Source organism: Monodelphis domestica, chromosome 2 (genome assembly GCF_027887165.1).
Source record: "Monodelphis domestica isolate mMonDom1 chromosome 2, mMonDom1.pri, whole genome shotgun sequence".
NCBI lineage: Eukaryota > Metazoa > Chordata > Mammalia > Didelphimorphia > Didelphidae > Monodelphis > Monodelphis domestica.
The window spans coordinates 320,240,480-320,255,232 of NC_077228.1; the positions used below are offsets into that span (position 1 = coordinate 320,240,480).

Consider the following 14,753-nt stretch of genomic DNA (forward strand, 5'->3'; position numbering starts at 1 on the left):
TGGGAGATTGAATGTCACATGTGAAGAACAAAGAGAAGGTTGGCTTGCTTGAACTACAGAGTATGTAAAGGAGAAATAATGTAAAATAATCCAGAATAGGTAGAAGTAGAGGAAATATATATCTTAGAGGTAATTGTGAGCTACTGGCAAGACCTATAAAAAAACTAATATATTGATTCTAAGAAAAGGGCCGTCTAAGACCCCAAACTGAAGGTTCTGATAATGACTCTACATTTACTCCCTATGAGGTGACAGTTACTTTATCCTCTTTTTTCATATAAAATAAAAACCAAAGAAACCTATTTTATAAGATTCCTAGTGACAACACATGAAATATTACAAAGTACTTTGAAGATGGCACCCATCACTGAAACACATAATACTCTCCATCTCCCCAGGTGTCATCCCTTCAAAGGAGAGAGGAGGGGAACATTAGTTGGTTCTTCTTACCTGGAGTTGTTCTGGTCAGCAGCTATCACCCCTGAGCCACCTGACCAGCATAAATCACTTCCCTGGCTCCTTTCCATGGCCTCTGGCAGACACACACACACACACACACACACACACAGGCTAGCAGGATACCCAACCTAAGAATCCCTACTCTTTCAGGAGCACAAGAAAGCATATTTTCCTGGCTGACCCAGAGGAAAACAGAAACTCATGAAATAGGCTGATATCGCTTAGCAGCCCATCAGATCTCCAACATGAAAGACATTCTTGATGCTGATTCTTAAGGGGATTATGTGCTTCTATCAGGAGCTACAGTGGATGAGAACAAAGTTATAGCAGTGTGAGCTACATGGTTATCCTTCCCCTGCTGAATGAATTCAGTCTTGGTCCCTTATGGCCTTTCTCTCAATTTCTCTATAATAAAAGTTCTACTGTCTATGATTATATGGTAGGTGTACCATTAGGCAAGCCCATGTGAGTTTGGTTGCTTTTTAGCTGGCACCGACATCTTGGAGATCTGGGACTTTTCCCTATTTTCACTGGTAACAAATTCATAACACTGTTAACTTAATTATAAGAAATCAAAAAGTTAATGTTTTAAGTGGAAGTAATATAGATGAATAAAATTATGCCATGCTGAAATAGTTTCCATATAAGGGCTTTAGTAATAGGAATTAGTAGAAAGAATATTTTAAAATAAATCTTAAAAATGCATAGAATATGAAAATACAAGATGGGCGAAAAATGTTCTTCTAACCATACTCATTTAGGCAATGTAAATTTATTGAATTCATCCAGAGAACTAAAGGTGGGAGATGAAAAGGGGATATGACAGAAGTAATTTGTTCTATTAAATAATTTACTTTCCAGAGCAAGAATAGAAGAGACAGCTGTAAATAGAAGATTGAACAAAGGAAAAAGTAGTTTTGGAAATAGTCATATGGGAATTCTTAGTCAACAATTTAAAAAACAGAAAAGAAAGCAATAAAAATCAAAATGCTAGCACAAAGGCAACTTGGAACAATAGAGAGAGAGTTGATCTTTGAGTCTGGAAGTCCTCAATTTAGAATCTGCCTCATGCAAGTTAGTTGCGTGACTCATGGTAAACCACTTAATTTGATATTGCCCTAGGCAACTTTCTTAGACAATAAATGACAGAGGAGCTTCTAGTCTATATTGAAGATACATGCTATCCCTCTTGCTAAACATAAACTTTTTGAGGGGATGGACTTTTTTCATTTCTGCTTTTGTATCCTCAGTGGAAAGGAAAGAAGAAGGGAAAGAGAAGAAGGCTGCTATCCAGTGTTCAAAAGCCAGTGTTCTTTCCTCTCTATTTTACTATATCAAATGTATAAACATTGCAGAAATAAGAGGCTGAAGGGAATGGGAAATGATATTATTAGTAAATTTTGAAAATAATATTTGGATTTTAAAAATACATTAATATCTTGATTACAATATGAGTGTGATTTATGGAGTTGGTTTTTTTTAACTATGTAGAGACTTTTTAAAATCTTCCAGAGAGTTGAAATCAACTAAATAATTTAGAATCCTTTCAATGCCTGAAATATAGTAGGCAGTTAATAAATGCTAACCCTAAGCTTCCTGTGCCTAAAGAGAGAATCCTGATTGATTGTGTTTTCATTTGTAGGGATCCAGAGGACCCTCTGGAGAGCCAGGTATTCAGGTAGACCACTTACTAAGTTATTAGGTTAAGTAAATATACCATGTTTAATAGGCAGTAATTGTCTGAAGACCCCTATCATAAGTATTCATGATTCCTCTATCTTCTCAGGGTCCTAGAGGACTCCCCGGGTTACCAGGAACTCCAGGCACTGATGTAAGTAGTAGGTTTACATTCTAATAATTTACATTGAGCCTATCTTCATGTGATGAATTTAAAGAATGATGTTCTCTCTTTTTTTAAAGGGAGCTCCAGGGAGAGATGGGAAGCCAGGGATGCCAGGTCCCCCAGGTGACCCGGTATGTGTATAAGCTGGGACTGATTTATGTATTTGGAATGCCTGGATTTTCAAACAAAAGCCAAGTTATCCTATCAGAGAATACAGATTTTTACCATCACAACTAATTAGACTATTTCCTTGCTGCCTGGTGGTTTTGTTTGCCCCCATTATTTTAGATCTAAAAATCTGCCTGAATCAGCATTAATGTGTGATAAACATTTATTTTCTAGTGTTTGTAATTCAGCTAGAGAAGTTTAACCCCAGCTGAGTTTAGGCATTTAATGTTTCAATTCAATAGCAATTATAATCAAAATATATGTAGAAGTTTGACCCTTCCTAGTGCTGGCTGCTTAATAAATCTCATTATTTTCTAAATGAAAACTTACAGATAAATAGCCTGAATTCTTGTATGCATTCATGAATTCTAATACTTTAAGAAATGGAAATGACTGTGATAATTAGAAATGAAAAGCAAGTTTCTCAAAATTCATTTTATATCAATAAGTTTTCCAAAACTTTGTTGTAGGGTATATCCTTATTTTCAGATACAATATAATCATCTTAAGTAGCATCAATATCCACATTTCTACATGTGGAGATCATATGCAACATAACAATCAATTTGGAATGATATAAATTTGAATGATGAAGCCTTCATCTGACTGCACAGTATTTAATCATGCAAAACTCTTCCTTTCACACTCTGAACCCCTTCTGACTTAATAGCTAGGTATATGTATATGTTTGGTCTTTATTTTTAGCTCTACTAATGAGTGAACCACTAGGAAAGTTGTAAAAACCTAGTTTAGCTTATGTAATGACCATGATAAAGGACACTTTAATGTGTGAACAAAAATAAAATGAGGATCTGCTGCTATGTATCTTCCTTTTTAGCTTCATTGGGAAACAAAAGTGAAGAGAATTAATGTAAAAATTCTCATTTTTTAAAACAGCCTGTACAACTAATTTACATTGCAGTGATTTTTTTCTTTCTAAATAAAATTTTCTTTCTAATTCAGGCCTGAACCAGTAATAGTGTTTGGGGGCATTACCCGAGGTAGAATTTTCTCAGAAAAGAGTATTTCTTTCACAATAAAATTCTTGGATCTCTTTCATTTGAAGTATACATATTGTGATCTTAAAATAACATGTATTCTGATGGCAAGGATATAGCAAACTATTATAAATATAGATTGAATCCCAATGTTTGTTCATTTTCTAAAAATCATTTATTTGTCTCTATTCTTACTACAGATTGCACTTCCTCTTTTGGGAGACATTGGTGCTATGCTGAAGGTAATCAGTTGCTATGCAAGATAATTTCAGTTTATTTCTAAGGAAAAAATAGCCAGGACATTATTAGCATGTAGATCTTGTTTAGCTTCATCAAAAGCATTAAATTAAAAATGGAGAATATATATATAAATATATTAAAAATAATTATGGTATGATTATTTCTCCTATTTTGTGCCTTATATTAATTTCATGACTCTTTTCTTGGGGATGGCACCATAGGCCCACTCCTAAAGTAAGCTATTGAAAAGAAATAGTAGCATTAGTAACCCTGAACAGATTGTTTTCCTGGTCTAGAGGACCAGGAAAGCCATTTCTTTCCCTAATAGGCATCTCATTGCACTATTCTCTTAATAGGAAGTTTACCTACCTTGGCTCCCTTATGGGAACCATGATCCTATTTGCCATCCTGTCCTGAATAAGTACAATCTAATAGGGGAGAAAGCCCAAATAAGATAACCAGACTACACATATGAAAGAGAAAGTTACAAAACAGACAGTAAGTTAGCTCTGAGAAGGAAGCTTAACTATAGCTTATTTTCATGAAATAACTTAAAGGACTAATATATATCCGGTCATGGGACTGCACAAAAAGGGAGAAGAGCTCTCTCCAGTATGGCGAATAGCTTGTTATTACATTGGATAACAATTATGCCTCTGTCGGCAAATTCAAAATTAAACATGAAGTTTTAGTTTTTACTTTGACATTTTCCCTGTATTTTTTTTTCATAATCAGACACTAAGTTTGTTGGGCCAACTAAATGTAAAAATAATCTAAATCTATATCGATGTGATGTGAGGAAAAAAGAAGTGAATTGGTGTCACAGATTGCAATGCAATTTTATTGCTTTCTAATTTCATCTTGTGGGAATTATGTTCCCAGCTCTTATATATGTAACAGTTATATTCATAGAAGAAGCTGCTCGGAATATATAAGAATATGTTGCTAACTAAACTACACCATCAGGCTAATGATCCAGTAATGAGAGGAGTATTCTGTTCCTAATATTGTATGTACATTTTTATTGGAGTAATAAATATCAGGGGTTTTTAATCCTCATTAATCAAGAGCTGTCATCAAACATCAAAACAGTTTTAAAAGAAGAGCACCACATAACATTCATTTCTGTGCTAATTGACTTTTTGTCTCATTAAATTTACTATCTTCATTATCATGGCCAGCTCTGAGTAGGATGGACTGAATTTAACACACCTGGATAGATGGATAGATAGATAGATAGATAGATAGATAGATAGATAGATAGATAGATAGATAGATAGATAGATAGATAGATAGATAGATAGATAAATAGATAGATAGGCAGACAGACAGAGGGAGAGAGAGAAAGAAAGAGAGAGATTAAATATGGATGGATGGATGGATGGATGGATGGATGGATGGATGGATGGATGGACAGACAAACAGACAGAGGCATACAAACAGTCATTCCTTTGGCCTCCATTACAACATCACTGTGTTTTTTGGACTATCCAACCTAACAACTGCATGCATGTTGCTGTTATTGACTTTATTAGGACTGAGTTTCAATTACTAGAGCAAAGACAGTGGGCAAACTTCTATGGATGCTTACATGAATCATTACTTCAGTACAATAAGCTGATGAATATGTACAGATTCTTTTTCATATTTTCCCATAAAACTTCTCTCCAGAAAGGGACAATGCATTGTAGTAGACTCCTTCCTCCAGGTCCTTTTTTTTCCTAATCCCATACCTTCCATTTAGAATCAGTATTGTGTATTGGTTCCAAGTCAGAAGAGTGGTAAGAACTAAGCAATGATGGTTAAGTGACTTGCCCAGGGTCACACAGCTGGTACATTTCTGAGGCCAGATTTGAATTCAGGAATATGAGTCTTCCAAATTTCAAGCCCAATACTTTATTCACGGCACCATCTGGCTGTCTAAATGCAGTACTAGATCTCTCTATTTCCTGTATCTTATTCTGGCTACATGACTGGTCCATCTATCTTTCCAATCAGATAAATTCTGTATGATATCCCTTAGGCCATATAGTCTATACAAATATTTATTAATGATAATCTGAAAAGTAGTAGATAGGATGCCTGACTTGGAGTTGAAAACACATGGGTTCAAATCATGCCACAAACATTTACTAGCACTGTAATTCTGGGCAAATCACTCTCTCAACTTCAGTTTCCTCATCTATAAAATTGGTATAAAAATACCTATAGTAATACTTCCAAAGGGTAGGATATTAGTTATCCTACCTTTGGAAATATATATATATGTATATATATATATATATATATATACACACACATATATATAAATCAGTTCAAGATCCTTAAAGTACCATATCCATTTATGCTATTTTATGTTTCCACCAACTTATGTCTACCATACTTCTACCCAAGACCTCTTGGTCACATGAAATGGATTCTTCTGAGATAGTGACATTATAAGGTGGCTCCACACACAAAATTCCATTTCTGGTTAGTTGATGGGTTACTAGGTATTTAGGAGATGGAGAACTACCTGAATAAAGCAGTATAAAGCTCCATCGTACATGTTGTCTGACCTGACAGACTCCCTCTAGCCAAACTGGGCTATTCTCTGACCCCTGAATTGTCATTAATGCTTCCTACCTCCCAACTTTTCCTCATACTGGTTCCTGTTCCTAAGAAGTCCCCCTTCTTCCATCTTTGCTTGATGAATTTCTGCTTAATTCTCTGTGACCCAATTAAAATGTCATCTCTTCTATGAAACCATACTTAGTCTCCATGAACAGTGACCACCTCTCTTTTTTTAGACCACACTGACCACCTTATTTTGAGCTCTCCTTCACACATGTCTAATATGTTTTTCCTCTCTTAGACTCTTAACTTTATGAAGGCAAAGACCACATGCCATTTAAGCCTGGTATCTTCTCCAGGCCCTAGTACAGTATTCTGTACACAAATGTAATGCAATGAAAGTTTGTTGTATTTTGGTGTTGTTGTGCTGGTAGGAATCTGTTGGGAGTAAGAATTTCCTGTAATTTTATCAACATGAAGAACTCCCAAGTGAAATAACTCCTTTAGCCAATGCAGGTTTTTGTAATTCGGTCATTTCAGTCATGACCAAATCTTCATGACCTCATTTGGGGTTTTCTTGGCAAAGATACTGGAGTTGTTTGCCATTTTCTTCATCAGTTCATTTTACAGTTGAGAAACTGAGGCAAAAAACATTAATTGACTTGCCCAGGGATGTAGTAGGCTGAATTTGATCTCATGAAGATGAGTCTTCCTGATTGCAAGCACTATTCACTACCACAGCAAGTAGGCTTGGACTTCTCTGCAATGTGTAATGTTAGACAGTTGCCTAGAGTACTAAGAGGACACATGATTTTCCAAGGATAACATAGCCATTATGTTTCAGAGGTAGGACTTGGTCACAAGTCTTCATGACTGTGAGGACAACTCTCTAAGCATTTCATCAGTGTATTGGTAAAGACTCAATAACAAGCTCTCCAAAAAGTAAAATAGGACACTCTTAAATTTAATCTGTAATATTAACATTTTCTCCATCACTTTCTTAAGTCTAGAAAGCCAACAAAACAAAAAGTCAAGACATTCATTTGTAATATTTGCCAATTTCCAAGATGTAATTCTCACACTGAAAATTTAACAACTGGCTCTCAAAAGCACTTTGAACTAGTTCCAGCACACACTGACATTGTTTCTCTCTGCTATAGATTATATGCTCTGAGGCAGAGCAGGACACTACCCTCTATCCCACCCCTATGTACTCCACAATCAATTCCTTATTTACTCATTTTGAATATTGTTATGTAGCCAGCAAACCAAAGATGATAACAGTCCAAAAGCATATGGCGTTTATCCATCTTTGTGCAATACATTAAGAATAAACACTGAAAGGAATTTCAAGATAGATTAGATATGTAGAGAAGCTGTATGATTAAGCTATCTTGGGGGTGAAAACTGACTTTACATTTGATTATTTTTACCTTTTATATAGCTCTGGCCCCAATAGTTAGCTCTACTCACAATGTTCTTACAAAAGAACAAAGAGAATCCTGAGATACTATGAGCCTCTCAGTGGCACAGTGGATGGAGATATGCCTGAAGTCAGGAAGATTTATCTTCTTGAGTTCAAATCTCGCCTCAAACTGACCAGCTGACTGATTCTGGGCGAGGCACTTCACTGTTTGTCTCAGTCTTTATCTGCCAATAAAACCTCAAATGGGGTCATGAAGAGTTGGGCATGATTGAAATGACTGGACAACAAAGAAGTGCTATAGTTTGAGGACTTTATTAGCTAAAATTAAAAAAAAAAAGATTGAACAAATTATCTCAGAAAACACTTTGTAAAAGGAAAGAAGAAACCTGTTCATGTAACAAAAATGAGAGACAATAAAGAGTGAAAATTTTGTATTGGTGTCCTTATATACTGAAAAGAGGGGCACCATGGTGTAGTGCCTAGAAAGCAGGACCTCAGATTAAGTCCTGCCTCTAAATCTCTGTGACCCTGAGCTTAACCTCTTAAATTAACTCTTCATTACCTAGAAGCATTCTTCTAAGGCAGTAAGGTGAAGAGGAGGTACCAATCTGTACTGAGAGAAATTATTTATATCACACTGTAATCATAGGTTCTATTAAAAGGACAAGAAGAGAGCCTTTGAGGTTTCTGATGGACCCTTCAGAAGGGATTTATGGAAATATATAAATAAGAGTCCTGAAGACCAAGATGTGGTTTCAGCCTGAGTTGGTAAAGAGAGTTCCTCAAGAAATGAAATCATAGAGTTATTCTGTAAGGTGTCTAAGTGTCAAGAGCACTTCACCAGCATGAGGCACACACTCCTCTTACTATGCTCCTATTTACAAAAATATGATCTAGGCTCTAGCAACGAATACTTGATAGAGTAATGCATCATTCTAAAAGAAAACCTCCTGGGGAGCCTAGAAGACAAATACAAAAGAAAATTAATCAGAAAATAGAATAGAATGATAAGAATGAATATGATTTATGAGTGCCATGGCTAAATATATTTTTGAGAGGGGTAGTTTGAAAGGTTTGACTTTTTAAAAAGAAAAATAGAAAAATAATAAGCAGCCAAAGGCGAAATTTGAATGGCATAGTGGAGTAATAGACCTGGGAGTAAGGAGCCCATGATTCTTGCATAGATGTTGGCATTAACTAGTTGTATAACCTAGGACATAATCCCTCTGGGTCTTAGTTTCCTCATTTGTAAATTTAGAATTTAGGATTAGATGATTTTTAAGATTCCTTTCGGCTGTTCCATTCTGTTATTTTAAAGGATTCTAAATGGACTGAATATCAAATCCTTCCTCTTTACTGTAATATGTCAAGTAAAACAAAAAGAATTTCTTAAGGACCTACTATGTGCAGGGCACTATGCCAAGCACTAGAATGTCATATTTAATAGTAATTAGATGTAATATGAGCTTCATTTGTTTATATGACATCTTTTATGAGCATTAAGGGTTGATTATATAAAGAGAAAGGAAAAAAAAGCTTTTTGAATGGAATCTCAAGATTTAAAGTCATGTGACTCAATATACCTTCCAATTCAGGAATCTCCTCTATAAAGTTCCTAATATGTGGTCACCCAGCCTCTATTTGGACACTGAGCATGACTAGGAATTCTCTTCTTTGAAAAAAAAAAACAATTTGTTCTGCTGTTAAAAATGTGTAATTATTAGCAAATTCTTCCTTATATTAAATTAAAATCTACCTCCCTACAATTTTTATCCCTCTTTCTTTCTCTAGAATAATTCATTTGGACAACCCTAAAAATACTTGAAAACATCTACCATTTCCCACCACACACACCTAGATTTTCTCTTCTCTGGGCTGAACATTCTAATTCTGCGCAATAATAATGTTTTATATGACAGTTAAAGAGTGTTTATTTTCCTAGACTGGAAACTATATGTTACCTAGGACTATGTACCTCTCTTAAATTCTTAAATTCTCCTGTTATTCATTTTACTTACTGTCTATTATATGTGTTTATAGTACATTTATGATTATATTGTATCTCTATATCCTAAGTTCCCCTTGCTCACCCCTGGATCATCCTGAAGGAATTGTGAACTCTGTAGTATCAAGGAGATGACTCACCCTTGAGTCTCATAGAGCACTCAGGATACTGTACTGTATGTGCTATGCACATATATAATTATATATTTCAAAGACCTATGATGTCATTCATGTGGATACTCCCTTTATTAGTGTAGATAATAACCAAGATCCATACCAAGGAAGATGATTAAAGGAGTTTCAGTGGCTAACTTCCTAATAATGAGTCTTTCTGAACTTCACTAGACTTGTCCTTAGAGGGCAGACATAGCCTCCTTTGATGTGTACTAATTAATACAAGATATTGCATGAGAGTTTTATAGCAGCCATGCCATATAGTTGATCCATATTAACCAATGATCAACTAAAGGCTCCAGAGTTTGTTTGTTTGTTTGTTTGTGTGTTTGTTTGTTTTCGGAGAAAAGGAGAAGGAAGAAGAAAGGGATAAAGGAAGAGAGAGACAAACAGAGAGAAACAGAGATAGATGGAGAGGGAGAAAGACAGAGACAAAGATAGATACAGAGAGAGAAAGGAAGGGAGGGAGGGAGGGAGGGAGAGAGTATCAGTAAGCATCTATGAAAAACCTAAGCCACAGAAATTGTGTTAAGGGCTAGAGATACAAAGACAAAAGCGAAATAGCCTCTTAAGGAAACCACAGTCTAATGCTGTACATATATAGGCATCTACTATATATATAATATATATATGTAAATCAAATACAGATTAACCACTGAGGGTAAGGCACCAGAATCTAGCGACATCAAGAGAAGGCTTTCCTTAGTAGCTGGCACTTTAACTGACTTGAAGGAAAACAGGGATTCCATTATGTACAGGTAAGGAGGTAGAATGTGAGAGCCAGTACAAAGCCATAGAGATGGGGTGATGGAGTCATGTGTGAGGAAAAGAAAATAGACCAGTGTTGTTGGATGGTAGAGTACATAAGAGTAAAATGAAGGAAGGCTGAAAGACAGAAAGGGCTAAATTATGAAGAGCATTAATTGTAAAACATAGGATGTTATATTTGATCCTACTACTATTTGATAGTGATAATAGGCAGTCATTGGAAGTGTTACATTATTAAAAACATGTACTTTATGAATATTATTTTGCTAACTCTCTAGGGGATGTTTGGAGTTTGAGGCAGAGAAACAGAAACAGAAGATCATTCTTGTAGTCTAGGTGAAAAGGGATGAGAGTCTATTGAAGGGCGGTTGATCTATAATCCGAAAGAAGGGATACATATTTAGGAAATAAGGTGGAGATAGAAACAAAAGGATTTGGCAACTGATTTAGACATATGAAATGAATGAGATTGAGAACTTAAAACTGACACAACATTGAGAACCTAGGCAGATAGTAAGAGAAATTCCAAAGAGGGATATGTTTTAAGGGAAAGATAATGAGTTCTGTATTAGGCATATTGAGTTTGAGATTCATATAAGACATCCATTTTGAAATACATAATAATATATCATGATGTGGTAATGGAAATCAGGAGAGATGCAATGGTTGGATATATCAGTTTGAGCATCATCCATATAAAATGGTTATTGTACCCAGGGGAGCCGATGAAATCACCAAATGAAAGAATAGAGAGAAAATCAAAGACGGGTCAGAAAAAACCTTGTGATACTACCATAGTTAATGAGAGTGGCATGGAAGATAATCCTATTCAAGAAGAAAGAGAGATACAGAGATCACAAAAACTTGGAAACTTGAGAGCATGCAGGAGAAGTTTTTAGTCAAAGTCAAAGTCAAGAAGAATAATTTTTTAAAAGGCCATTTAGTTTGACGGACTACAAAATCATTAGTAACTTTGGAAAGGTCAATTTTATTTGAATGATGAGGTCAGAAACTGGACTGAAGGGTAGTAAAAAGAGAAGAAGAGAAAATGAAATAGAGTCATCAAGTAAAGATGGCTTTCTCAAAGAGGTTAGTTAACAGAAGAGATATAGAATGATTTCTAGATAAGATGCTAGCATCTGGTGAGAGATTTTTTGACTGTGAGGGAAATGTGCATATGTTTTTAGGTATCAATGAAGAAACCATGAAACAGAGATTACAAATTAGAAATAAAGAATGATAGTGGATGTTTAACCTAGGAGAGAAAATGTGAGGCCATAGGGTCTAGCATATCCAAAGAGCAGAAATTCTTAACTTTTTGTGTCATGAACCGCTCTGGCAGTGTTGTTAATTCTATGGATCTCTTCTCAGAATAATCTTATTTTAAAAAATCACATCTTCACCATAACTGCATTTATGTCATAATTTAGGGCTTACAAAGCACTTTTATCTACATTGTGTATGTGTCTATAATTTTACACACAGCACAGATATGTTATCTCACATTTCAAGAATTTACCAATAACAATAGAAGAAACAACATTTGTCCTGGGACTTCTAAGACCTTTATAATTATCTCTTTGACTATTGAAAAGATCTTCCATTTTCTCTTGTGAAATTAAATGAATTAAGGACCACTCTCCCTGACAAATATGAAAATAGAAGTCAGATTCTAAGGACTTTGTGTGTATGTGTGTGTGTAAATAATATGTTTCCTATGCTTCATTAAAGTCACCAGTTCTTTGTCTATTCCACATAGAACGTTTGTGGCAGCTGTCATCCGAGTGTCCCAGGGCTAAAAGTTGCCAAAGGAGAGGAAGGAGGAGCTGGGGAACCTGGAGGACATTATTATGCAGCAGGAAAGGTAAACATGGAAATGATCTCATGGCATTCTCTATTCCTCTTGTACCCTTACCATAGTCAAGTTACCATTATTTTTACTTGTGTCATACTGTATTATCTCATCTTGTTGTTATTATTTTTGTTTAGTCATGTGCAATTCTTTGTGACACTGTATAGGGTTTTGATCATTTCCCACTCCAGTTATCTCATCTTATTAAACTATAAGCTCATGAAGGGAGTTCTCATTGCATATTCCCCAGCACCTAAAATAGTGTATTGCAAATAGTGTTCAATTAATAACTATTTGTTGAATTGGATTATACATATTAGGTGTTTGATAAATATTGAATGAAAGTGTTGAATCCTGAATATGTGCCATGTGGAGTATAGATATGGCAGTTCCCTTGATGATTATCATTATTATGTCCTTTAGGGTGATACTGGATCAAGAGGTCCCCCAGGAATCCCTGGTAGAGAAGGACCAAAGGTAAGGCAATCTTTTTCACCTTCCATCACCCCCCAGACCAAATAACTAATTTAGGGCACAGAATATGGAGGGGTTGCTATCTGGGTTGATATGTGGGTCCAGTAATTTAAAAGGCAAGTAAATTGGCCTGGGTGCAGAGATTGAGTCTTTTAACTAATAGCCTGCTCTTCTTTGAAGTCTGGTAAGCACTTTCAAAGTTGTAGTTCTCTAATACCTGTTGGAAAATAGGAGAGTGATTATTGAATGTGGTGTCTTCATAGGGAAGCAAAGGTGAGCGTGGATATCCTGGATTATCTGGTGAGAAGGGTGATGAGGTAAAAAATTATTCTTATTTTAATTATATTTTCTACCTTTCATTATAATTAAATCTCTTTTTGACTGATGAAACATTTGCAATACATTAGACACAACCAAACATGCAATTCCTCTCCAAAAGGTTGTTTTTCAGCCTGTGTTAAACTGCTCACAAAGTAATAAAAAGTTAGAAATTTATATGTCTTTGCAAGTTCCAGGGCCTTTTTTATTTGCTGATTTTTCACATAACAAATTGTGTTGATGTTACTGCTAGCTTTTCCATTTCAAACAGGAAGAAAATTGAATCACTGAGTAAAACAGCCAATTGAAGGTCAAATATGGTTTTGAGATAATGCCTCAGAATTTCTGCTCTGGGCCACAGTGATATTCAAGGATGCAATTCTGTCACAGTATAATTCACATTAACTCTTGGAAAAAACAATTAGGATGATAAATTGTTGTTTATTTGGGCAGTTTTGAAACTAATAATTCTTAATGAAAATAAGTAAACCATCTGGCATATGCTAACATTGATGCTAGTGTAGAAAGCCAGCATACCATGAAACAGATTGGTTTTTCCAGGTGAATCTACCTATCATTATGCCACCATAGTTGGCTATACCTTGTGTATATACTAGGTTTTACCAGGATTTTTTTTTTCATTTCTATTCATGCTAGTCTGGAAACATGTCTTCCCAAACTCAAGTCCAGGGGCAAGGATTTTTTTTTCACCCATAAATAAAGTATTTAAATGGATTTTATTTTCCAAATAGCAACAGTAAACAAGTTTGTGCTTCTTAAACTCCATAGTAGATTGTACCAACATGCAATAACAATAACAGATTTAAATTGGTCTAACAGCTTTTAACTGCCTAGATTCAAGAGGTAGATTTTGGAGGCAATTGCAAAGGTAATAAGAGAAAGGCCAGGAAATAATTGGAATTTGGTTTTTTAAAGAGGCTTCAAGGTAAATTCATTAAAAGTTAATTTTTATTGATTCTGAAGGGTACTTTGCTCCCTTTGTGGACTAAAAAGCTATTGCATTCTGCTCCACTAGAAATAGCTACCAGTTCAAATATATTGCATAAAGAGACCATAACATGGGACACAATGTAACCCTCATACAAGGTTTTACACAAAGCTATTAATGAATTAAGGGATTCTAGTGGTTTCAAGATACCAGCTTCCCAAGCGTGGACACTATAAATCAAACAGAGCCAATTTATTCATTCAGCTTTCTCCTGATTACTCTCAGGCATGATTGGAAATTATAATTTCTAAAAATGAATTTTTTTGAAAATAACATAGCTCACAAACTCTCATTATAGCAAAAAGGCATAGTGAATAAAAGTCTAGCCTTGGAGACAGGAACATTCTGGTTTGGTGTTCCTCTGACACTTACAGCATATTTGCTAGCTATGTGGTCATGGATGAGTGTGCCTCACTCCATGCAAAATTTTAGGTATATGAATTCCTGATATGCATTGTTGGTGGCTC

The 14,753-nt window shown here is 35.3% G+C and overlaps 1 protein-coding gene across 4 annotated transcripts in view; it reads left to right on the plus strand.

Moving 5' to 3' along the window:
- The window catches only part of COL19A1 (collagen type XIX alpha 1 chain), a 453,356-nt gene that overhangs the window by 351,138 nt on the left and 87,465 nt on the right, over positions 1 to 14,753 (plus strand). For all 4 annotated transcript variants that reach the window (XM_056818442.1, XM_056818444.1, XM_056818443.1 and 1 more), the window contains 7 exons: positions 2,102 to 2,137; positions 2,246 to 2,290; positions 2,380 to 2,433; positions 3,669 to 3,710; positions 12,393 to 12,497; positions 12,909 to 12,962; positions 13,223 to 13,276. In XM_056818442.1, coding sequence (XP_056674420.1) covers positions 2,102 to 2,137; positions 2,246 to 2,290; positions 2,380 to 2,433; positions 3,669 to 3,710; positions 12,393 to 12,497; positions 12,909 to 12,962; positions 13,223 to 13,276 — 390 coding nt within the window. The remainder of the gene's footprint in view (positions 1 to 2,101; positions 2,138 to 2,245; positions 2,291 to 2,379; positions 2,434 to 3,668; positions 3,711 to 12,392; positions 12,498 to 12,908; positions 12,963 to 13,222; positions 13,277 to 14,753) is intronic.